Genomic DNA, 24,591 nt, shown 5'->3' on the forward strand with positions numbered 1-24,591 from the left:
ATAAATGTATGGTTAGTTTTCAATGGGTAAATTTGAAAATTTTAAGTGAATATTTGAGTGATTTTTAATGTGTTGAGAAATCTTTTATAAATCTGATTTGCTTGTATCCAATTTTAAGTTTTAATCAGTACCTCTTTTTTGTTGCTAAAACAAATAACCTCTTATCATCAATTTTTAGCTTTTAAATATGAATAACAACATTTGAATCATTAGTTTTATAGCGGTTTGAAACAAATACTAATACATGCAAACACATTAGTTAAAATTCATGTTTATTGCGGTTGTTATGTTTCCTACATTAAGTTAATGTAACTATCTATAAGTGCATTCTCTGTCTTGGATTTTCAACAGTTCGCCAAGTCGGAAATCTACTAATTCGAATAGAATATCAACCTATCGTTTGCGATACAAGCAAGGTTTTAGAGAGAAAGCCTTCAGTTTGGTGTTCTTGGGCACATGACGCATCTTCTTGAATTGGAAGAAGTAGAAATAGTTAACAGCCACATCCTTCTTGATCAGATCGAATCCACATGCACTCAGGCAGCGAACAAACTCCCGCACATCCTCGAATCGTGACTGAATCTCCGCTATGTAGACACTGCCGTGCAGCTTGAGCACTCGATTGGCCTCCAGGAAGAACTCGTTCAGATCCGTGCCCATCAGTGAGAGGCAGTATACGGCCACGTCCAGAGATTGCGCTTGGAGTGGCGTATCCGTGATGTTGCAGGCAATGATGTCGCTACGGGCTGCCACCAAGTCCATGGAGTACACCTTGTTGGGCACGGATTGCGCCAGTTTGCCCTCGCCACAACCAAAGTCGCCAATTATGGCTGTTTTGGGCACCTTCTTGATGGTCTTGATGATGCGATTAAGCGGATTGGTGGGCCACTTCTCCACCTGCTGGCGGTAGCCAGCGTGATAGGCCTCGAAGGCGGAGCTATCCTTGCGGAAAAGTGCCTCCGCCTTGCGGCTGGTCGTCGAGTAAAGCTGCTCGTTTATGTACCGGAAACGCCCGCCCAGGAGTTCCGATTGCAGCTTACTGGCCAGAGCGTTGGCAGCCGGCGTGGATGAGCTGGTGGCCTCCATGGCCTCCACAGCCGCATGGGCCAGCTGCGGTTTCAGTTTCAGTTCCTTTTTGCCACCTTTTGTGGCCTGCGCTGGCGCTCGCTGTTTCTCGATTCTGCCAGACTTCACCTTGTGCATGGCCCGGATGCCATCCTCCACATCGTCGTCATCGTCATCATCATCATCCGAGAAGTTTCGGGGCGGGGCCAGAGGTCCGCCGCCCTGTCGGTAACTGAATTTTCCCGCTGTCTTGTTCACATTGGGATTTTCTTCTGGCACGGCGCTCTTCTTCTTTTTGGGCTTCTTTTTCTTTGGCTTCTTGGCGGCGACTCCATTTCCTGAGGGATTCACCGGTTTGAATTCAATGATTTCGGCTCCTGCCTCCCAGGGCGGCACTTCGAACGGCTGCATTTTGCGGCGGAAAATTGTAAACAAATCGGGAAACACGTGAAGTCCACTTCAAGTGAGTTACCGTATTCTTCGAAAACGACACAAACGCATTTTTGGGAAATCCCTAACGCGTTTTCACAAAAAAGTGCGGGATATTCAAAAAATGTTTATAGTACACGAATTTTGATCTGAAATTATTTAAAAATTGTTAAGCAAATAGAACACCATTTCTTTCACGTACTTTTTTTTATTTTTGCACTAAGCTAGAGTTCAACAATTTTGTGAGTTTATCTGTTTGTTTTTCTCCGTATTAGTTTGTAATTTTCGGTTTTTTGCTTTGTCGTATGAACTAATTAACTTAGCATCTAGTAGAATATTTATACAACTCAATCGACAAAAAGTGCTGTTCGGAAAGTTGTCTGTTTTCTCATCGCTTATCTTATAGCCTAGAACCGTAACTATGACAATCAGTTTACTTGTTTAACATACAGATACAGACCATTAATTTGCATTTATTTTGTTTTTGAATTCGTGTTACTAGGTTAGAAAAGTCTTACTAACTAGTTTTGTTTCCCAACAAACCGTATCATCTTCCTATATCGCATCCTTCAACTCCTCGTTCTTCATTTTCCGTTGCGGTTTTGAGCCAATCGAAAGCAGTTTAACCAGCTAAAAACATTGCGATTTACAATTGCTATAGACTAAATATAATTGTTTAGTTCTAACTGCCTTAGTGGATCTCGAATCGTGTGGATAATTGTGTGTTTAAGTGTATGTATACTTGGATTCTCCTGCTGGCTGACTATTTGGAAACGTATCTATTGGCTTTGTGAAGCGTTTACACAAATCTCTAACATAACTATACGTAGCGATTAAAGTTAGTTGTATAAATTAAAGCATTTCTTTGTAATACAAAAATATAGCTACAACGGAATCGGGTAGACGCAGACGTTCAATATATCGAGTGATCGGCAGATCTAAAGATAGCGATTCGGGCCGAGTATCCCCGTCAGTGTGCATGGTAGTGTGGATCCCTTCTTCGAAGACCGCCTCTTCTAGGTGCTGTAAAATTGCGCTAATCTAAGCTATCGAACGCTCGACATGCAACTGGCTCTCTCTAGTCATCTATGATCAGTGAACTCACTGCTTAGCCTACGAGTAATTAAATTACAGTTAATAGTTGACGACGACGGCGGCGACGGCCCTTAAAACTTGTGTGGTGAACCGGATTATATTTAAAATATAACAGTGGATTGGGCGGGCGCCCATTAGCTTAGTAGCTAGCCTCGTGCCCGGCCAGAATGTACAGATCGTGTCCCTCCTCGCTGCCCAGGGAGCCGGTCCTCAGCAGCTGGCTCTCCAAGGCCACAACCCTAATGGGAATAGAAATATCAAGTTATTAAAGAGTTCTGAAGAACAACAATCAAGGGTTTTCATACTTATCGCTGCCCAGCAGCCTGTAGGTGCGACTCATGTCCTTGATCTCCTGCGTCACCTCGCCATTGCGCAGCGACTTTCCCTGCATGCCGTGCTTATGGAATGCCAAAACGCTGTCCGGTAGACAAACTGAAATCGATTCTCACACTGTAGGGCATATTCTCTGTAAATGTATATCCAATGCAGCTTACCAATGCTGTCCACGTTGAAGTCAAAGTTGAGCTGCGATACCATCTTCTTGTGCTGCTTGGGGTTGCCCTGCAGGGTGACCACCTGAATCAGATTGCCGTAGCAGACCAGAATGGCGTCCTTCTCCACCTGGTGCACACGCACCACCTTCAGCAGGTCGCGTCGCGGCACCATCGTGGCCATGGCGTCATATTCCAGGTCCTCCGAGTGGAACCAGCTGGCACCTGCAATTACGAAATTCCATTATATCTGTGCATATCGTTGATTTCCAATCACTAATTGCACTCACTGTTCATGTTGATCAGCTCCAGCTTGAGGCAGCCGTTCATGGCCTTTCGCACACCCGTACACACAATCGGGTACTCCAGCTCCGGCGTGATAATCATCTCGAATACGGGTGTGCGCCCGTTCTGGACGCAGCCGTGACCTCCGCCCTGAATACTGGTGGCTGGCCACTCGCACTGCTTCAACAGCATAAACTTGTTCAGCGGATCGTACCACTGCATCAGGAAAATGCCGCTGGGCGTCGCTCCACACAGGTATTTGTATCCGTTATACGGATTCCGTGTGACACAGCACTGGGTGCAGCACTTTGTGTCCGGCACCTTGGTGGTCAGAGCGAACTTGCGCGGCACCAGTCGCTCCGGGATCTTGTTCATGTGCAGCGAGAAGCGTACCGTCTGCTTGGAGTGCAGGGCCACCAGGTCGTGCCTGTAGAGCTGGCAGGATTTACCTGAAAAATATATTACATAGGGTTAAGTATAACTTAAACCAACGATGCTAGAATCGGATACCCACCTGACAGGCTCATGAGCACATCCTTGATGACATACAACCAGGTGGTGCGGCGCGGGAACAACTGATCGATGGCCGCGTCGTGCAGTTCGTTCATGTTGAGGTTGTAGATGCCCTCCTCGGCGCCGATCAGCAGATGCTGGTCCCGCGTCTCCGGATGGATCCACGAGGCGGTGCAGTGCACATGCAGTGGGCAGCCGTTGAAGATCTTGGAGAAGCAGGCACCCATGTGCACCTTGGGTGTGGGCGGCAGTCCGTTGGAGATGGGTCGCGGTGGCGTGTGGCGGCGTTTGTGGGAGCGTTTCGGTGGCACCGGTGGGGTGTTGTTCAGCAGATCCGGTTGCGCCTCCTTCTCCGCTGTGTTTTATAAAAAGGATAATAATTAATTTAGGTTTTCTGTGGATATTGCACATGCACCTACCTTCGTCATCGTCCTGGGTGCCGCCATCGCTCAGGCTGCGTGTCCTCGAAGACTTGCCCATGTTTTCGAGCAACCCGATCAGCTGATCCATGGAGCTATGGCGTCGTGGCGAGTCCTCCAGACCATTCTGGGAATGAACATAGAGGTGGTTACAAGCTGAACCCATTTTATAAGTTTGGTTGCCTCACCTGGTTGCTCTCATGCCGGTAATCACAGTTATTGCTCGCCGAGCTCGATCCCGCTGGCGTTTCTCCAGAGCTGCTTCTCAGCAGGTTCTGGTAGAGATGCGAGGAGTTGCTCGACGAGGGTCCATCGTTATCCCTGGATCCGGTCGCTCCCGCTCCGGAATTCGTCGCTGGGCTGTTGGAATGCGAGAAGCCATCGCCGGCCGACTTTGTGGCCGCTTGGGGTAGAGCATCCAGCTCGTGCTTGTCCAGGAGGCCATTGGTGCCACCTGCTACTCCTCCGGTGCTGGTAATGTTGCTGCTGCCGCCACCGTTGCCGCCTACGACTGCATCGCCGCTGGAATTATCGAGGAGTAGGAGGCGATTATAAAACGAAGCTGATGACGCAGAGGACGAGATGCTGGATGTGATCGGCGCATGGCCATGGCCGTTGTTCGAATTTGAATTCGAATTGGAGTTAACGTGCGGATGTGCCGCCTGCGATGCCTGAGCCGCGGCGGCGGATCGGTAGTTGCTGCTGTAACGCAGATAGTGCGCCGCAGAGGCGGAGCAACCGGATCCGGAACCGGAACCGTTGCCAGCACCGGATCCGTTCCCAGGAACGGCGGCAGCAGCATTATTCATGGCCACATCGGCAGCCACCAGTTCATCGTCGTCGGCATCGATGCTGGTGGTGCGCAGGTTGGACATGCCGAGACCCATGCCAAATCCCATACCCATGTGGCCAACCACATGGGATCGCATGCCCAGGTAGGCAGTGAGACCTGGCATGGAGGCCAGCGAGGCGGACGAGCTGATGCTGTTGGCATTGGCATTGGCGGTCACCAAGCCGCTAGACATGGACGTGGTCATTGGATGGTGGGGATGGGGTTCCTGCTGTGCCGCCTGATGTGCCTGCTGCTGCTGCTGTTGCTGCTGCTGCTGCGGCAATTGATGAGACTGATGCTGATGCAGATGATTCGGATGGTGGTGATGCTGGTGGTGCTGTTGGTGCTGATGATGAGTGCTGCCGACTGCTCCGCCTCCGCTGCTGTTGCTGCTGCTGCCGTTCGCGGCTGCCCCGCCTGCTCCAACTCCTCCTCCTCCTCCTCCGCCGCCTCCTCCGGCGGCTCCGCCATTGTGGGAGGAGCAGCTGCACTCGGCGGCGAGTGGATCTTTGGTGTCGTTGTTCAGTGGCAAGGTCGCTCTGCGGAGCGTTTCAGACAAGCGGAGGGAATCGAGAGATCAAGAGAAGAGAGGCGAGAGAGAGAGAGAGAGAGAAAAGAGAGCCGAGATGTTGAGCATCCTTCTTCGATCGGTTAGGTAAACACTATATGGCTATGTGGCTATATAGCTTTTCGATTTCTTGTTGTTCGGGGGGGTTGGTGGTGAGAGCGTGATTGGGTGGGTGGTTCTGTTGTGGTGGTTGAGTTCGAGGAGGAGGCAGGGAGGAGCTGACCCCCGGCTCATCCTGTTTGGCATGCATTTGGGGTCCCTTATTTGTGTTTGTGTGTGTTTTCTTCTTTTTTTTTTTGTGGCATGCAATCGAATTGATAAACTCCCGATGGGCAAAACCGCAAGGGTGGCAGTTGAGTGTTAAGCGGATTACGCTTTTAATGAAATTATTCACCACCCGCGTGGGTTAAGCCCACTGATTGGTGTCCTAGTTGGTTGTTGTTTTGTTGTTTTTTTTATTGGACACAAGGTAAATAAATAAATAAATGAACTAATATGAAGCTATAAATTATGCATGAGATGCAAAACACAAATGCTCAAAGATACACAAAACACATCGCAACACATTCACAATCACACACGCAAATGAAAATGGAAAATGCTTGAATAGAAAATTGCCTCGCACATGAATGCACAGCAACAGAAAGAGCATGGGAAGTAAACACAAACAATAAACAAAAAAAGATCAGCAAAAAATGTAAAAAAAAAAAAGGAAAAAAAGAAAAGAAAAAGAGAAATACAAAAAAAAAAAAGCTTGGAAAATGAATTCTAAAAACAAAATGCGAGGAATGTTGGCCAAATAAAACAAGTCGGAATCGAGCAAAAACAAACAGAATTTGCTGGAAAATCTCAACAGCTGCTTGCGAAGAGGGCAAGACGAAAAGTTGAGTTGGCCCAAGGAATCGCATTTTCCATTTGCCGAATTAGTTTTCTGAATTTTCAGTTGATGTTGATGCATAATTGCAATTTGTTTTCCATCTTCTTGTGTCCGAAGGCCAAAACAGAAGCCTCTTACCACCCCGAAATCTCCTCAATCACTGCGATGGCCAATAATGCTGCATATTTCAGAGCATTTCGAATCCTATGTTGGACAAATCAACACTACGTGTGTGGCATTACTGGCTTGCACAGAAACCTTGGCTGTCCAATAATAATAATAACAATAAAAGCAATGCGACGGCCATTTGCACACACATCAAATAAATAAACAATAAACATGGGAGAAAAGGGTCCACGGTCCAAGTCCAAAGGCAGGACAAATCGAGCGATTTTCATGGCGACCCATCGATGTATAAATTCTGCCCGAAAAATATATAAACCAATTGTTCCGTATAAATTAGTTGAGAACTGCTTTTCTGGTTTTGCGCCCGGCCAAATAATTGAGCCATCGAAGGGGTCATTTCGGGCGTCCCACGGTGCGTATGCTCAACGTGTGTTTTTTCTTATTTTTTAGCTTGTTTTATATTTGCTGCGTCTATCTTTCGAAATTCCTCGCTTTTCCCCACGGCTTTCCATCGATAGACAAAGGCAAAAGTTTAGGCGGAATAAGAGGCGCAAGTGAACAAAGCCTCGCCCAGACAATAACCGACAAAACAAAGAAGTTGGCCAAACAAAGAATGCGAGAGCAACAAGAAGAACTAACTTATAAGATGGCAGAGGAACAGCAACGGCAACCGTAACTTAATACGGTTTAAATGGACGCATACCAAAAAAAAGAAAACCTAATGAAAATGTAGCATCTTTTTTTTTGGGTATGGACTATACGAGTATGGGAGGGGCAGGCAGATGGCCGGTAATAAACCAAGGTGGCCACAAGATGAGCTGCTGCTCCTGGTTCATAATGATAATGATGCAGCAGCTCCGGCGGTGAGGATTCTGCGTGTGTGTGTGCGTGGGTGTGGCAGTGGTTTGGCATCTGACGGCTGCCAGGATAGCAAACACTCATTTGCATGTGTGTGCATACATGAGAGGTGGCGGAAAGGAACCAACAAATAACTTATTCCCATGGAGAGGTAAACTTAATGCTACATCAAAGTCAAATGAAGAGTTGGTGTAGAGAAAGAAAATGCCTTTCAACAATCACTGAGATAATCAGTTAAGATATGGTGGAGTTGCACAAAACCAACTAAAGTTTGTCTAAAAGTATGAAAAATATGCAATTTTAATATATTTATCTTTAGCACAGCTTCAAAATTCATTTACTGCTGCATACTTTTATACACCTTTCCTTAGAAGGTTTAAGTTTATATAATAAGTTCGGAGCAAGTTCTAATATTAACTCTTGTATTATTCAGTTTAGAGATGATGAATTCACAGTTGGTGTTGTTTTGCAGACCGATAGTTATAACTTTCAGTGTAAAAGTGGGCGGTGCTTATGAGTGTAAAGTATGAGATATGATGGGGTTAGTGTGGGGCAGCTAGAACTAGGTGGGGGGCGTGGTTGTTGGGGGAGTTGGACACACCGAGAGCCGAGGCTCGAGTCTAAGGGGGTACATTGGTGGGTGTAGTTACCTTAGCTTCAGCTCCTCATCAATATATTGTAAGAGGCTCCTACAAAAATCAAATACAAAAACAAAGATACGGAAAAAAAGGAAAAATAAAATAAACAGAAAATTTCATTGTGTTTAGTTTGTAATAAGAAAAACGTGGAACAAAATACAAAAATAGGAAAGTAAAAGTTAGTTTCGAAAAATTATTCTGCAGTCCCAAATGGAAAACTAAAGCTACTTTCAGATCACAGCAAAAGTATTAATAATCTCAAGAACTTGTAAATATCACAGTGTGTTGTTTGTAAACGGGGTTTTGTTTTTGTTTGGTGTATGCGTGTTAAATTTAAACCATTATCCTTGAACACCAGCGCACCAAGGACATTTCCTAATTCGGGAGCATGACTAACCTTCGTAACGCCCAATTAAACGCATCAGCTAATTTGCCATGTTCATAATTCTGCCTAATGTCATCTGGCGCAGCCCATTTCTCCACTTAAAAAGGCAGCCCATAAACGGGATATTAAAAATGTGGCATTCCTTGTCGCATTTTCCCCCATTATAATCTTTTTCCTCTGCCGCCTAGGCAATTAATAATTTTCCCTTTTTTTTTGTTTGGCTCTCTCGCCGCAAAAAAAAAAAAAACAAAACAAAATAAATTCCTGTTATACTTTCTGCTTATGACGGTTTAAATGAAATTAACCATGACGGTCGAGCGGTCCCAAGGAAAAGGGAAAGGCGTAAGACGAGCCAGCTTTTGAAAACTTTTCGGGCGCCACAAGCCACCGGATGTGGGCGTAGTTCTCGGTGGGTGGGGGGCGTGGCACTCAGCCAGCAAGTCGCTTGTAAGTAGCGCTCAGTACATCGAAATTGGCGCAGCCGTTTTTATGGCTTCAATAAAATTGGGCATCAGCATCGAAAGTGGGCTCCTTTGGGAGGGAGAAGAGGGAGGAGATCCTTTTGGAGGCGCTATCACATGCATATAGACAGGGTGACTTGGCTTTGTTGTCTGCGACGCCACTCGAGTGGCGACTGCCGCAAAGTGTTTGCCACATAACTCAAATCGAGCACTTGCACACTCCCGTTTTCCGACCCACCATGCCACCATGCCACCACGGCAGCATCATCGAGGAGGGCTTATTAAACGTGCCACTCCCCTTCATTGGCGCCCAACAATGTGTAATCGTTTAAAATGACAAATGGCGCCTCATTCGTCTAGTACACTGAGAAACAATCATTTTGTAAGTACGCAAGACTTAAGATTCTCTAAAGCGCTATTTAAATCGCTTGTTTCTACATTTCATTAAATAGTTGTACTAATTATCCCGCTTTGATTAAAAACCTATGCTTATTAAGAAATCTTTAGTCACTTTGTGAACTTCTGAGATCTACTTCTCCCAGCTGGCATTGTTCTCTCTGCACTTGACATATTGAAGCTGCAGTTGCGTGCCAACTCGGCGTATGCTTGATGTGCCATCCATCTATCCTCTGCTCTTCCAGTTTTCCCGCTCCAGTTAGCTGTTGCGTTAATTGATTTCTTGGAAACTTTTGCCCGCGCCCCCGAACCTGCCACTCACTGCTCACTGCTCAGTGCTTCAAGTTCTGCCATCTATCTGTAGCTGTAGCCCCAATTTTTCATGGGATTTTTCTTGCAAGTTTCTTGTTTTCCGCGCCACGCTGATCCGGGGAGCTGAAGGCTGCTTATTATTATTATGTTGCAGGATACTTGGGAGGGTTTTTTTTTGTTTTTTTTTTTTGCGCCCCCTGACGTAATTACTTCTGGCTGGCAATTAAATAGCCCACAAGTTTGAAGCCCGCCTGGGGAATCGTGGAAGCCAGGTTGCAACTTGCAATTATACATCCCGAGAATGCAGTAAGCGAATGGAATGGAGTGGAGTGAGGGTGCTGGGATTTGCCACTCGTCCGTGGAGTGGATGAAAAATGCACAAGTTAGGAATTTTCCGGGGCAGAGACACGTAGCTGCAACTAAGCGCAAGCGTGTGTAGCAGCCATATACACATGAAAATGCAGCAGCAAAATACGAAAGTAAACACACAGCTACAGCTCCCCAGAAACGTGCAACTAAAAAATTGACTGTGCAGTAGCCCAAAGTTTCGAGCAAATTACACAGGGCGCGTGCTGTGGCCTTAAGTTTCCATTTTGGCCAGCATAAAAAGCGCAACATGCAATGCCGTTCGCCTGCAGTTTAGCAGCTGGCATATAGCCCCTTTTTTGGCCCTTTTATTCAGTTTGTTTTTTTTTGGCTAACCTTAAAGACATGTTCATAATCAGGGTGCCGGTCAATTTCGGTTTTGATCGCTCGGCGCTGGGACTACAAGTACAGAAAAGAGAGAAAACGTGGAAATAGCTATAGAATTGTTTAACTAATGGTTCGCCTGATGCATCCACACCCTGCGGGGAAAATTCCCATGGCTCCAATGGTTCTGGGTGATTTTAAAGCGCTGCTGAATCCACAGACAACATTTACAAGCTTACAAGTGTATGTACATAGTAGAGTGAGTGTGTGTGCTTTTGTTTTTGTTGTGTGTGAGAGATAGTGTGTGTGTGTGAACTGAAACCGAAGTACCAAAACTGAAGCGGATCTAAGCCGTCTCGCAAGTAAGAAAAACCATAGACAAAACTGTAGCATAGGTCCAGGCAAATCGGAGTGAAAAGCGTAGGAAAAGCAGTTCGACGGCACTTACATGTCACTGGGTAACGTTTCGGGACTAGAAGATCGCTCATTCCACGTGGAGTTCGTCGTCATGCCTTTGTGGGTGAAAAATATGTAGATATTAGATATAAATTGAGATAGGAATTATTTTCACAATGGGTATAATTAACTATAAGTTGGATTTAAGGAAAATTGAACATTTTAAACACCATGAATACACGTAGTGACGAAGCGCGCCACATAAATCTTTCACGAATAAAAAAAAACATTTATTGTGTGCTATGAAACTGGATAGGAACCTTAATGTTGAGAACTTAAATCCTGTAATATAATTGTATTTTACTGATTTTTTAAGATTATTGTATTAAGCACCATGAATACACGTAGTGACGAAGCGCACCACATAAATCTTGCACAAATAAACAAAACATTTATTGTATGCTATGAAACTGCATAGGAACCTTAAAGTTTAGAACTCAAATCCTGTCATAACATTTTATTTAACTGATTTTTTAAGATTAATGTATTAAACACCATGAATACACGTAGTGACGAAGCGCACCACATATATCGTTCACAAATAAACAAAACATTTATTGTTAGCTATGAAACTGCATAGGAACCTTAAAGTTTAGAACTTAAATCCTGACATAAAATTGTACATTACTGATTTTTTAAGATTATTGTAGTAAACACCATGAATACACGTAGTGACGAAACGCATCCTTCACAAATAAGCAAAAAATTTATTGTATGCTATGAAACTGCATAGGAACCTTAAAGTTTAGAACTCAAATCCTGTCATATAATTGTAATTTACTGATTTTTTAAGATTTCACCCATAAGCTCACCTGTTTTTAGTGTGTGATTTTGCGCTGGCACGCCATTGGTGCGTGACGTCATTTTGCTGGCAATGCGTTGTGGCACTCCGGCCACCGACTGGAAAGTAAGTGAAAAGAATGGAAAAGAAAAGAAAACTTTAGAATTCACACTTTGAGAATGGACCTTCTGCACCATCGTCACTCATGCGGCGACAAAATTTCGCTGGCTGCGATAAAATCTCATAAATCAAAGTCATATTGGGATTTTTGAGCGTGATGCGTTATTTCTTTTCGCGCTCTAAGTAAAATTTGAATATCTAAGGACGTGGGGAAACTTATTTGCCAACGGCTGCTCAAAAAGTTTGTCAAAACAGAAACCAAACAAATTGAAGATTTATGACTTGTAAGGGAGCCATGAAAATGTCTTTAAAATGGCCGTCCCTGCTGGTGAAGCGATTAAACTTAAATTTGATTTCGCATTTGCAAGTGTCGTTAAATAAGCTTAGGGACCAACCGTCTAGACAAGCTGCATTAGTTTCGTCCGACTTGGGCGACCAATTAATTAGGTCGAGTGATGCAGGAGCAGGAGCAGGACCAGAACCAGGTGCAGAAACAGGAGCAGGAGCAGAATTAGGAGCAGAGCCAGAAACATAAGGCTGCCGAAAGTGTTTAATGGCGCACCAAATCGTTGACCAATCCCGATACGAAACGAAACGAAGTGCTGAAGAGTTCCTGGAGTTCTTAGCTTTGGCTTGGCAAAACTTTCCTCTTGCTTTTCAGCTTAGCCCCGGACTAAAAGCGTAAATAAATTACGCAAAAGGTGCCAAGTGGCTGGTGCCAGCCACAGAGCTACTATCTGACCCCATTCCTGCCCAGTGGGGGACCAGTGGTGGCCGGCACTCACCTCCTCATCGCCATCGAGATAGTAGTAGAACTGCGGGTTGGGACTCTGGTACTTCTGCAGCAGCTCCTTGGCCACCCGCAAGGACATCTCGCACTGGACGAAGGGATGCTGCAGCAGGCGCTCGGCGGTGGGTCGCTTCTTCGGGTTCTTCGTCAGCGCCGTCTTGATGAAGTTGTGGAAGGTGGGGCTCCACTTGTCCTTGTTGTTCAGAGTGGGCGGCTTGAAGCCGCTCTTCGACATCAGGAATAGGGCGCGCATCGGGTGCAAATCGAACATGGGCGGTTGCAATTCAGCCAGTTCTGTTTCAATAATATTACAATGCTCATAAGTGATTGTTCTACCAGCACTATACATTACATATCATGTCAAAATTTAACATGAAATATTTCGGAATAAAAACACTTACCGATTGCGGTTATGCCGCAGGCCCAAATATCACATAGTTGATTGTAGCCACCCTTGCGTTCCACGGCTGCCACCTCAGGAGCCATCCAATAGGGCGTACCTAAAATGAGTTAAAATAATTATTAAAAAAAGGGGTTAAAAAACTGATTATATAAATATCCATGCTATCGATACCCATATGGTTTTGCTGCCTCAGCTAATTATGCAACATTCACACATTTAATTTCATTGCCGCCGATTATGTTGGTCGCATTTATTCATTGTGCCCCGTCCAAAAGCGCTTTTATTTAATTTAATTAGCGTTTTTTATGCGACAATGTGACAATTGTGCAAATAAACAAATTGCTGAATTATGCAGAGCGTGGTAATCAAAGCCGTGTGGGTGGTAATGGCATTTGCGACACATTTTGCTCTTCATTTCGGGCGCACGTTTTATGATCGCAACAAGGAGTGGAACAGCTAATGCGTCCATTACTCATACGCCATGTTGCAGCCAGGCAACAATTTTGCCGCACCAGCAGCAACAGCAACAGCAGCAGCAGCAGCAGTAAGCAGCATAGTAACAGCATCTGCTGGAGTAGTTTCCTTGGATGGATGGCAGCCACGAGAAAATTAATTTTCCTCTCACTTGACAAGTGGATGAGTGGAAGTCGTCGTGGCAGTTAATTGTATTTTCAATTTAATTAAACCACAACGAAGGTGGAAAATCAGGTTTGATGCCGGCTCTTTGATACCATGGCCAAGTTGAAGTTACGGTTTTCGGTTTTGCACCCCGGGGAAATACCCGCACCTCCTTCATCACCTCATCATCGTCATCATTGTTTCCGCTCTTGTTTGAGCTTCGATCCGGCAAAGTGATGCGGAATCGAAAGTCTGAATTGAAAGCAGCCAAGCAATGCGAAGCAATGCGAATTCCCTGAACTGAACTTTCGCATGCATTTTAATTAAAGGCCAACACAAACAAGTGCGCAAACACACACACAGAGAAACTGATACGCAAGAACACACACACACATACAGCTACGGCGAGAGAAAGCAATATTATCCACAAAGTGACAGCAACAACAGCCAGTCAAGTATCATTTTGTTAATTGCTGAAAAAAGGAGCAAAAAAAAGGAAGAACAAAATCGCACTGGCTTTAAAGGAGACAGGGAGCAGCTGAATTAAATGTCAGAAAACAAATGGCGGCAGGCTTTTAGGTTTCTGCATCTATTTAATGCCAAGACGCATTTCCGTCAACTCGCGAACTGGGAAGCATTAAGGACCTCCCACACACACCAACACACCCACACACACATACGCATATTCATGTTTATGGCATAACTGCGGCTGAATGGGCAAAAGTGGGTGGCAAATGGGTGGGCGGTGCGGCTCAGGGTCGCCGAGGTGGAAGTTTCTGCTCATCGTGTGTTGCCATTGACTTGTTAATGACACTAAACACAAGCGTAAGCACCTTTTTATTGAATAATAAAAGCTCCAAGCTGTCGCCACCACCACGAGCTACTCGTGCTTTTTTTCTCCTCACGTTTTTCTTTCTGCCTGTGCCAACTCCTTTTTCATCTCGGTTGTTTGTTTATCTTGGCTGCAAGGACGAGGATTCACAGAGAAAATAAAACATTGCCCTGATTGTGACTTCTTGCTGTGGAAACCACTCTTTAAGATAATATTTTGGATACATTTGGGAAAGAAGCTCTTTAGGTAACTGACTTTCCACTCGGAAAAAACTTTTGCTTCAAAATCAAATTTAATTAAATTATAATCCTCTAAGCATTTTTTCTCAGTGCGTACATTGGGTTTCCCCAAAAAGATGCAACCTCAAAAAGCGTGAATATCTGCCATTGTAACAATCGATAGAAGCTCAGCAATTGACTTATGTGCATATGCATGGAGTGCAAACGATTCGCCGTTGACCTCGTGCTCCTGTGCAGACATTGGGATGGATGGGGTTATAAAAGAGCGGGTGCGTGTGTGTGGGTGGTGGTGTTGGTGTGTACTTATCACCGCATTTGTCACAGCAGTCGCCACAACATCTGAAATGGCAACAACTACGCAGACACAATGGCATTGTGACGCTGGAGTGAAGAGCACTCGGAATGATAACAGTAAGCGGACGTCACATTGTTTGACAGCTTCACACACAAATAGGGGTAGATAGTGTGGCATGGAGATACCAAACAATCGGCCACCTAACCACCTAGCCACCCATCCAACCTAGCCACCCACTCGAATCGCTGTCACTAACACTGCCACATTGACATGCCACAAAAGATGCTCGCTCAGCTCGAAAACGTCATGAAAATGCAGCCAAAAGTGGCAACAAAGAGCCAAAAGGAAACAAAGGATCCTGGCAACCTCAAGGTCGTTAAACTTGGCGAGTTGAGTTGAGTTGAGTTGCCTCTCTCTTTCGTCCTGGCTGTACGTGTGTATAGTATATAGTGCGTACTTTTTTGTTGGCATTTTTCGTTGCACAAATTGCAGTCCATTAATCACATGCACTGGCAACCAACTGCGGGATTGTCCATTCAAATAAATCTGGAATCAAATTAGCGCTGCGGGAGCTTGCTTTATGGCAGCTTTACGCTTTTACGACGAACTCAAAGGACAAAAGTCGCCATTAAAAATTCAACTGCTTTGTCGGAGTAGGATGAAATCCAATTTGGCGTAAATGAAATCAAATCAAATGCCGGTTTTTATGAGCTAGCTATTCAGTAAGAGAAAATGTCATGAACTTTAACTTGGTTTAGATTTTATTAGCGCCAGGACACTCCATGGCTCTTTTCTTCGGCAAAATGAAGGACACGAAGCGAGTGAAGAGCCAGCTGTCATAACTTAATTAGCTGGCGAGTGTCAACGGCCCGATGAAGGGTTGTGCGAATTTTAATTAAGTGCCGAGCGAAAGGCATTTCAAATAATTAATTGTGCACGGCCAGTGGGGCTGTGGCACTTCTGGGGAGCTTAACTGATGGCCCCCCGCCTAACCGCAAAATCTCATTTGCAAAGTCTTGGAAGTCTGGAAAAAGAGTCTCCGTTCCCTGAGATGACGAGCGAAAAAATGGTGGCTCATGCAAATCATCGCCGCTTCGTCTGTTCGCCCTTAGATTGCAAGTTGTCATGACAAACTACACCCCCTTGCAGGCCACCACCCCCCCTTTTCCCTTTTAAGCCGCACATGGCTTGTGACTGATAAGTTCCTATTTACATTCAAATTGCGTATACGCCCCGTTGCCCCGGCATCAACGTCTTTAAGCCCCTGGCAGGCATTTTAAATTAGATAACTTGGCGAGGGAAAGTACATCGAAAAAGGATTGGAGATTCCTCCTTAAATAACCTTGTATGATTATTTCCATAACGATCTTTACTTATGTTCCAATAAAGCATTTAATAGTGGTTATCAAAGACTTTTTCATATTTTTCGTGTGTCCCTTTTGAGGAAATCTCTTCGCTGGAATCGAGAAAGCAGCTTAACGCTGCTCATTGCAGCAGAAAAGCTGCAGAGAAGCTGAATTCCATTAGTGGCGAAAATGCTTAGCTGAAGTGGAAGGAGGGAAAGGTTAAGGACGACTTTGAGGGTTTGTGGGCTGAACAGCCCACAAAAGATGTGGCCAGCGAACTAAGACGTCGACTCTCCAATTGCGACATTTTTCACAAATTATTTGCTTTTGTGCTTCACTTTGGGACGTCGACAACAAAGTTGGCCGGAAAACTCCCTCTTTTCTTTTTTTTTTTGTTCCCCCCCCAGGATGGCAAACAATGTGCCAGACTGGCCACCTGCTGGTCAGCTACTTTTTGTCCAGTAAGTCTCCACCCCCCCACAGGTTTTTGCTTTTTGTATACATTTTTTACGTCGCCTGCATTTGAAATATTCCTCAAATTGAATTGTTCCCTTTGGAACCGCCGGCATTGCTTTTTGATTATATTTGAGAATTCCTTGCCGGAGCCATTATAATGCTACTCCTAATTGAATTGCATTCAATTGGAGACTCCATTCAGCGAATGGACAACATTTCAACATTTCCAAGTGGTTGTGGCATGGAACCACTCGGACGTATACTTGATTTCCCCTGCCGTGTCTAATTTTCATCTTTCCTTCCTGTATTATTTTGTGTTATTTGTGCTTTGTCACTTCTGACAGCTGCTCCATGGGTGCGAAGCGTTTGGAAGCGTTCAACGCAATTGTTGCTCCTGTCAGGATACTCTCCTCGCATTTTTCTGCTTTGATGCTTCGGTTTGCTTGCCACAAAACGGCATTTCATAATGATAAACACTTTGTGTGGCAGGACACCTAGCCACGCCCCGCCCACTACTTAAATTCCTTGATGCCAATCGATATTGCAAATGTCTCTTCTGCTAAATGCTGTGCTGAACTATCGTTTTTCCTCATATACATATATCTTCTTAAATGATATGGCTTACTCACCTATGAAGCTCTTGCGTTTGTTAATTGTGGCCGTGATCTGCGCTGAAACACCAAAGTCCGCCAGTTTGACATCGCCGTACTCCGTCAACAGGATATTCGCACCCTTGATGTCCCGGTGCATTTTCCCCATGGAGTGCAGGTACTCCAGTCCCTTGAGTGTCTCCCGGCACATGTACGCGATCTGGACTTCGGTGAGGGGACCAGTCACCTGGTAGATGTCCTGCAGACTGCCACCACCACAGAACTCCATGCATATCCAGAGTTTATCCCTGCGCAGGTACGAGCCGTAGTAGGCGATGATGTTCGGGTGGCGGCAGTCCCTCATCATGATGATCTCCTGCTGGATAATCTGTATGTCGTCGGAGGGCTCCAGCTTGATGACCTTGATGGCAGCCAGCTCATTGCTCTGTATTCGTTTCGCCTGCAAGAAATCAGTGAGAGATTGCCTTGAATCAATACCGATGCTTCTCAAAAAGTCAATGAAAATATGGAGATTATATAGGGGGGTGGGGATGGGGATTGTGTGCCGTTGGCGGGCTGGAATTTTTGATTGGCTGCACACACCTGCAGCATCTGGGGCATCGCCTCTCTGTTCATCTTCATTCATGCAAATATTCCTGCTCGTTTTCAATAAATTTTTAGCTCGCGCGCTCTTGCACATAAAAATGCATTGTAACCACTTCGCAATTTGCCACCCAAACCCAACCAAAACCACCCAAAACCACCAAACAGCCAATGGTCCATAGTATTTGCATAGAACAATCGCCTGCAGGTAAAGTTTTTCCCCCCCAAAATCCTTTCTTTCACCCAATGCCATTCCCATTGGCAAGCCCATATCATCGTCGACGTCGTCAAGTGGAAATCTGCGAGTGCCTGCAAGGAATATTAAAAGGTTGCCAGGCAAGACGGCAGAGTTAAATCGGTTTCATGTTCCCTTCCCACTGTAAGACAATGAATAATTGTGCAGAAATAATAATAATACCTGGGGTAAAAACAGAGTTTTCAAAAGAAAAATTAAAAATACATAAAGGTAAACATTAAAGGTGTTATTTTAACATGCTATTGTATAGTAAAGTGAAAGAAAGAAATATTTTGAAAAGTGTGTATTCATGAATTTAATAGCACCACGTAGTGCAGTTACAAATTGCAATTTTACAATGGAAAATAAACTGGAAAAACTAGGGTGATTAATCATTTAAGATAAGTAAACATTTTTTGAATGAGCTCATCGATATTCTTAAATAAAATGGGAATTGTAAAAGAGAGAGAGAGCCTTAAACAACAGGATTATAGCCTGCAAACGATTTTAAGGACACTGTAAAGAGATTTTCAGTACTGTTCATCTGATCATTAGGCCAAAATGTAATTTGGCCCGGATGTGGCCGCTGTGACTGGTAGATTCCATTTAAGACTGTAATAATTTCGCCACGGTTCGCTTCGTTTGTGTTTGAGCCAAATAAGGAGAAGGGGGGAGGACGAAGGCAGGTCCTTGGAGGACATGAAGTTGAAGCTGCACACAGGCAGAGTAAGAGATACACCCACGCAGGGACAACAATGCATGTGGTATCCACTTTCAGCCCTTCACCTGCCATCCGGCTACCTTTATCCTTGACGTCCGTGTGCTGGTGTATGTGTACACGATTCCACCATTTATCCCTGCGTCATGTACTTTATACGCCCACGCCCACACCGCTTTCTCCTCCTCCTTTCGCCATCTACCCCGCCCCCTTTTTGGGCTTTCTCCGCCTTTCCTCCTGCGCAGAGCTCTTATTTTTATTTTCGTTGCATTTATTATTCAATGCGGTAGCTCCAGCTCGCTTGTTTGTCTTCTTCCCTCTGCAAAAGTGTGTGTTATTTCTTTTTTTTTTGTTTTTTGTTTTTTGCAATGATATCTTGCTCGACTTAATGAAGATAAAGCGATTTTTATTGCACTGCAGCAGCTTCAATCGAGCTTAGTTTGTTTATTTTGCCTCTGCTTTTTTCGCATCTGATTGCTTGTCCTTGCTTTTCTGTGCACCGTTTTCCATTTGCTGCTCCTGCAGCAGCATTGTTGCATTTTTGATGCTTTTATTGCAATCTGGGCTGGCTTCCAAAAATGCTATGCCATACTTTATCGCAGCAGGTCCTCCATATCCTGCCGCCCATCCTCCATCTCCGCCTGTGTGGCATTCCCCTTTCCCCCTCTCTGTCTGATTCTTGCCCATTCCAGTTGACAGGCGGCCATCGTCGGCTTTTCTTGTTACTCATCTTGTTTATGGTAAATAAATTATGCGTGATTTCTAGACAAGTTCCCTGCGGCTGCCGCAACACAAAGATGAAAATGAAATGTGTTGAGGCAGCAAGCTGGAAGTAGGGAAATGGGGAAAGTGGAGCGGGAAAGGCGGAAGACTGCCCCGCCCCCATCAACTGCGGTAAGCATAAAAAGCTGCTGATATGCACAAGCCAAAAAGGGAAAGGAGCTGCTGCTGCTGCTGCTTCTGGGCTTCTGCTTCGATGGCTCGAAAGGAAGCGAGCACAGCACATCCTGCCATCCTGCTATCCTGCCATCCAACTATTCTGCCATTCTACCATCCTGCCATTCGTGGCGCCCAAGAAGCAGATATGCAGCATCAACAAATTTATAATGAGCTGCGCCAACGTCAACGTCTTCGCCAACATTTTCGCCTCGCACTTTGCCCGGCGCAAAAGTGCAGTGCTGCACCGCTTCAAAAGTGATGGCAAACAAACTTTTAATGATTTATTTCGGGTTCAGTTACAGCGAGTCAAGCGGCGATTGATTCCGGCAGCACTTGACGTATTTATTTTAATTAAATATGCATTAAATCATTGTCCGATGGTCGTTAAGGAGTCATTGCAATACGGTAATTATTATGGAAATATGCGAGGGAAAGAGCAAATTTGCGCTGTAATGTATGCTACACTTTTTTCCTTTACGCAAACCGAGATGTAAGCAATCAATGAGGATCATCAGTGTGCGGTGGGTGGCAAGCTGGGCGGCTGCATGGCTACGCCATTTCCTGTGTGTGTGTGTGTCCGGCATGTAATCGTTACAATTTCCGACATATGCTCATATGCATGAGCAGGCCAGCGGACCCAGGAGCAGAGTTATCCTTCCTCTTACCTCCTCGCTCTTTCCTCTTGCGGCTTTTCGCATTGGGCAAAAGGGTTCACTCCTTCCACCGTTCGCCCTACTTTTCACATTATGTCTGTAATGGATATTACGCGTTAAGCCGGAATTTTTCATCCTGCATTGTTTGCTAATTGCACGGGCAGTCGAAAAAGTGTAATGTTTATAAACCCCGAACTTAACGTTCCAGTTTTCAGTTTCTCATTTTCTTCGCCATTGCGATTACCCTATAATATTATTGTATTTAATAATCTTTTCCATCTGCCGACTTTTTTATATATACTTTTATGTCCGCAAAATAGGATTTCCCATACATTATAACGTGTATATAAATTGTGCATCTCAATCACGTGTAATAAATAATATGGACTTAAAAGCCATCGATTTTATTTGCATTAAATATATGCTGATTTGTGTGTCTCATTAAAGACATAATAAGTCTTTTTATGTAACTTAATTGAAGTCAGATATATTTATATTCGTATTCAGGGAAGGTATTGTATGTTACTTTAAAATAATATTGCGGAATTAAATGGTAGAATTATGTATAAATAAATGGGATTTCTTCGTTGTTGAAATATTTAATTTTTTCATCTGTTCAAAAAGATAAAAAACGAGGAACTCCGTGGAACTCTAGTGAATGTTCACTGTGCGCAGTGCAAGTGGTGGGTCATTGGCCACTGGACACGCAGGCTTAATTTCATTTCAGGGCTTTCACGGTGAAATTAATTTAGCGGACCAAAATGAAAAGAGCTTAAAATTGTACAGCTCAAAATTGTGCACGTTTCTGTTCTCCTCTCCCCCTTTCCCCCTTCGACCTCATTCATTTGTTTTGCATTTGACGGAAATAATTTATGATTTAATTCGAGAAAAGGTCGCGTTGCTGCCAACGCCAAATTGCGATCTTAATTCAATTTGCCCGGAAATTTAAATGCACTTTGTTCTTGCGCACGTACAATTGAAATTGAATTACGTTATTGATCGGCCATCTCAGTGCCTAAATTTCTACATTTCGCACTCCTCCATAAGCGAACACTTGATGCCGGACGGAGCACTTGAGAGACTTTTCGTTTTCGAGCGACTCAGATAGCTCAAATTAGCCACTCGAGTTTATCGATGAGCTCGCAATTTACCAGCAATTTTCACGCATTGCCAAGAGCACAAAAAACTGGATGGCCAGGGGAATATCTCAAGTGGTTCTGGTGGCTCTGGGGGTCTGGGTCATTGCCAAGGGACAACGCTGGCATCTCGTCCAGCGTTTTTCTGCTTGCCGGGAATGCGGAATGCGGCAGGCGGTACAATAAATGGGCGGGAAATTGAACAAATTTGTCACTCGGCGAGACAATGGGCTAATGGTTCGAGGGCTGACCAAAAAATATGCGGCAATCAATCAATCAAAATGCCAATCGATATTGGATGAGCCTCCGCAGTATATGTGTGCTTTAAATGATGAGCCAAACTACACCGGAAACAATAAAAGTGACAATATACGTCGTAGTATCTATGTAGTCATGAGCCTATGTCCGTCCGTTTGTCTGTCCGTATGAATGTCGAGATCTCTGGTACTTTATTCACTGGAATATGTACATAACATGTGTACATAACTTTATTAAGTTTACCCCCTTTTTGGAAATATGTTGTAAAAGTAACGACTTGATTTCAGACAGACTGCATAAATCTGTTTCTACAGAATTTTATTATTTGTTCCAGGGACTATCCCAACTGATTCAACATTGCGAGCAATAAAGATAGAATTGTGCAATATTTTCATGCAGCGCACAAATTCTGTGTTTGCCGTTGGCACGCCCACTTCAACGCCTCCGCCCACGCCAAATATAGCATATAGCACACTCGTTTTTTTTTCATCATGCTCTTTTTGTTTTGGTTTCTTCGCGCAGCTTATTTGGGAAAAGCTTCTTTCACTGATGTTTTCTGTTTTCCGATTTCGGCTCCCCATTCGCCACATGTACGAGTACTTTCCGCCGCAAATATTTGCCATTTTTCGCTGTCGGTTTTGTCGGTTAATGCGGGCATTATGTCAGCTTTCCAAATTGTTTATTCGCGCATTTGCAATGGAGTGGGGAGTGGGCCCCCCATTTAACACCCATCTACCAGCTGGGTGGTAATGAACCACAAGTGCTTTGTGCGACATTTGAACCCCGCATGAACCCCAAATGCATGTGCAAAATAAAAAAAAATGCAGCTAAATATGCCTTTGGTTTAATTGCGAGATAATCCACATTCGGACTTCTGTTTAGCACGCCGCCATGAAATATGCAAACTCTTATCGCTGACACTCAATAAACAGTTAAAACCACGCAGAGCGGAAAATGAAACGAAAATATGCTGGGGAAAAACGCGGGAGCTGGTGGGCGGTGGGCGGTCTGCGCCTGCTGCCATGCGATAATGTGTATAATGAGTGTACACTTGAACGAGGCGCCAGATAAAAACGAGTTAAATGTGACGCAGAAAAACCAGACACTGCACAGAGACAGACGAGCGCGAAAAGGGGAGACAGAAGGTGAGGTCTGCAGACAGACAACAAAGATAAAATTGGAGGCAGCCCCCAAAAAAAAAGGGGGGGGGGGGGTAACAAAACTGCCAGTGTAGTAATGAGCTAAATGTCCAGTTAATCCCCGTTGTTCAGCTGAGTGCTTTGAACCCTTTGGCAGGGTCATTAGCAAGGGTGGAGCCATCCCCTCGTTTCAGAACCCCCACATGTCCAAGTCGATGTCTCTGCAGCGTGCCACGTGACTTCGCGTTATTAGATCCAGTATTGTTTATGATTTGCATGTGAGCAGCCAACCAAATGGGGAAATGGCGAGCCAACGAGCAGACGCAGCTGCCATATTTATTTTCCACTTAAAGGCTTAGAAAGGCAAGTCCTTCGAACTGTTGTCCTGGTCAGTGGGACAATCTGTGCACTCCCCCTCGGAACCCCTCCCTTAACCAATCCACCCATTCCACGCCCCTGGCTGTGCTCCACTTTGAGCGTCTCTTGATTAACCGTTTCACAGTTATTAATGGCTTCTACAGTCGCCGTCGTTTCTGTGTTTTTTTTTTTGTTTTTTTCTTGTGCACATCTACAGCTCGTTTACAGTGTGTTCTCTGTTTTGTGTTTATGTGTCACATGGTGTACATCTGCCCTCTCACTCGCTGGCGCTCTTTCCCTCTCACTCGCACACTCGTGCAGCAGCAGTTCAAACAACTTTGGTTTGCTCAAAGCGGTTCCTTCATTCTTACACTGCCATTTTGTTGGTATTCAGTGTGCTGACCCACCGCAAGCGTATGAAAACAAAATTGCATCGTTTTTTGTTCAGATTTTAATATGAACAATAATTAATAGCAATTCCGGAGAGTAAATATATTGCACACTCTTTTCTAACTCTCTCAAAAAGTAATAATACAAGTTCTTAACAATTTGTAATTGATTTTTTCGAGTGCCTCTACTTTGTATCTCTGCCAGCTCTCCACCCGCCACGTCCAGCTCGTGCTATTTGCTTTTAATTTCCACCGTTTTCTGCACATCATTCTCGACGACCTCATCGCCGCCATCCATCCACCATTCACTGCCGTTAGAGCCGGGGCACCATTAGAGTCTCTGGCCTCATCTTGGAACTGGTGGGCGTCTCAATCTGCCATATATTAGGGCTAATATTCCGCTGTGTTTGCCGTTGTCCGGCGGAATGTTTGTTTGGCTCGCGTCGGTCAACAGGTTCAAAATTAGCGCTTTAATTTCATTTCGAGAGCTTTGCTCATAAATTTCAATAAGTGCCTGAGCTTGGCCTTTCAATGAGTGGGCGAGAAAGAAAGAGATAGAGAGAGAGAGGCACAAAGACGACCCTCTTACTCGGTCAATGAGTCTTGGAGCAGTGAAAATGCTAATTGAAAATACAATATCATTTAAATTTAAATTAGTTCTCGAACAGGGTCGAAAATGCCACTCACGAGGGGAGGTAAAAAACTTTTATCGCCCCTTAGGTGAAGGTCAGAAAGGAAAAACCCATCATCATCATCATCCTACAATGTTTCTCTGTATCTATTGCACTTGTCATAACA

The 24,591-nt window shown here is 44.6% G+C and overlaps 2 protein-coding genes across 6 annotated transcripts in view; both read right to left on the bottom strand.

Moving 5' to 3' along the window:
• Window positions 1-259: 259 nt before the first annotated feature.
• LOC122613893 (ribosomal RNA-processing protein 8) lies at window positions 260-1,535 on the bottom strand. The gene has a single exon (XM_043788309.1). It carries the CDS (start codon window positions 1,474-1,476, stop codon window positions 394-396), a length of 1,083 nt encoding a protein of 360 aa, XP_043644244.1. The 5' UTR covers window positions 1,477-1,535; the 3' UTR covers window positions 260-393.
• Window positions 1,536-1,941: 406 nt separating this feature from the next.
• LOC122612599 (mitogen-activated protein kinase kinase kinase kinase 5) overlaps window positions 1,942-24,591 on the bottom strand; it is a 48,713-nt gene continuing 26,063 nt past the window's right edge. For 2 of the 5 annotated variants that reach the window (XM_043786314.1, XM_043786315.1), the window contains exons 3-15: window positions 17,406-17,826; window positions 12,989-13,087; window positions 12,583-12,881; window positions 11,709-11,796; window positions 10,889-10,952; window positions 8,209-8,247; window positions 4,486-5,668; window positions 4,298-4,424; window positions 3,880-4,233; window positions 3,371-3,814; window positions 3,084-3,305; window positions 2,895-3,021; window positions 1,942-2,828 (exon numbers count right to left, since the gene is read on the bottom strand). In XM_043786314.1, the coding sequence (XP_043642249.1) occupies window positions 2,729-2,828; window positions 2,895-3,021; window positions 3,084-3,305; window positions 3,371-3,814; window positions 3,880-4,233; window positions 4,298-4,424; window positions 4,486-5,668; window positions 8,209-8,247; window positions 10,889-10,952; window positions 11,709-11,796; window positions 12,583-12,881; window positions 12,989-13,087; window positions 17,406-17,826 (3,567 nt within the window). In that variant the 3' untranslated portion in view covers window positions 1,942-2,728. The remainder of the gene's footprint in view (window positions 2,829-2,894; window positions 3,022-3,083; window positions 3,306-3,370; window positions 3,815-3,879; window positions 4,234-4,297; window positions 4,425-4,485; window positions 5,669-8,208; window positions 8,248-10,888; window positions 10,953-11,708; window positions 11,797-12,582; window positions 12,882-12,988; window positions 13,088-17,405; window positions 17,827-24,591) is intronic. The other 3 variants (XM_043786318.1, XM_043786319.1, XM_043786316.1) reach the window with 3 other exon arrangements.

The sequence above is a fragment of the Drosophila teissieri genome, chromosome 2R (genome assembly GCF_016746235.2).
Source record: "Drosophila teissieri strain GT53w chromosome 2R, Prin_Dtei_1.1, whole genome shotgun sequence".
NCBI classification, from domain to species: Eukaryota; Metazoa; Arthropoda; class Insecta; order Diptera; family Drosophilidae; genus Drosophila; species Drosophila teissieri.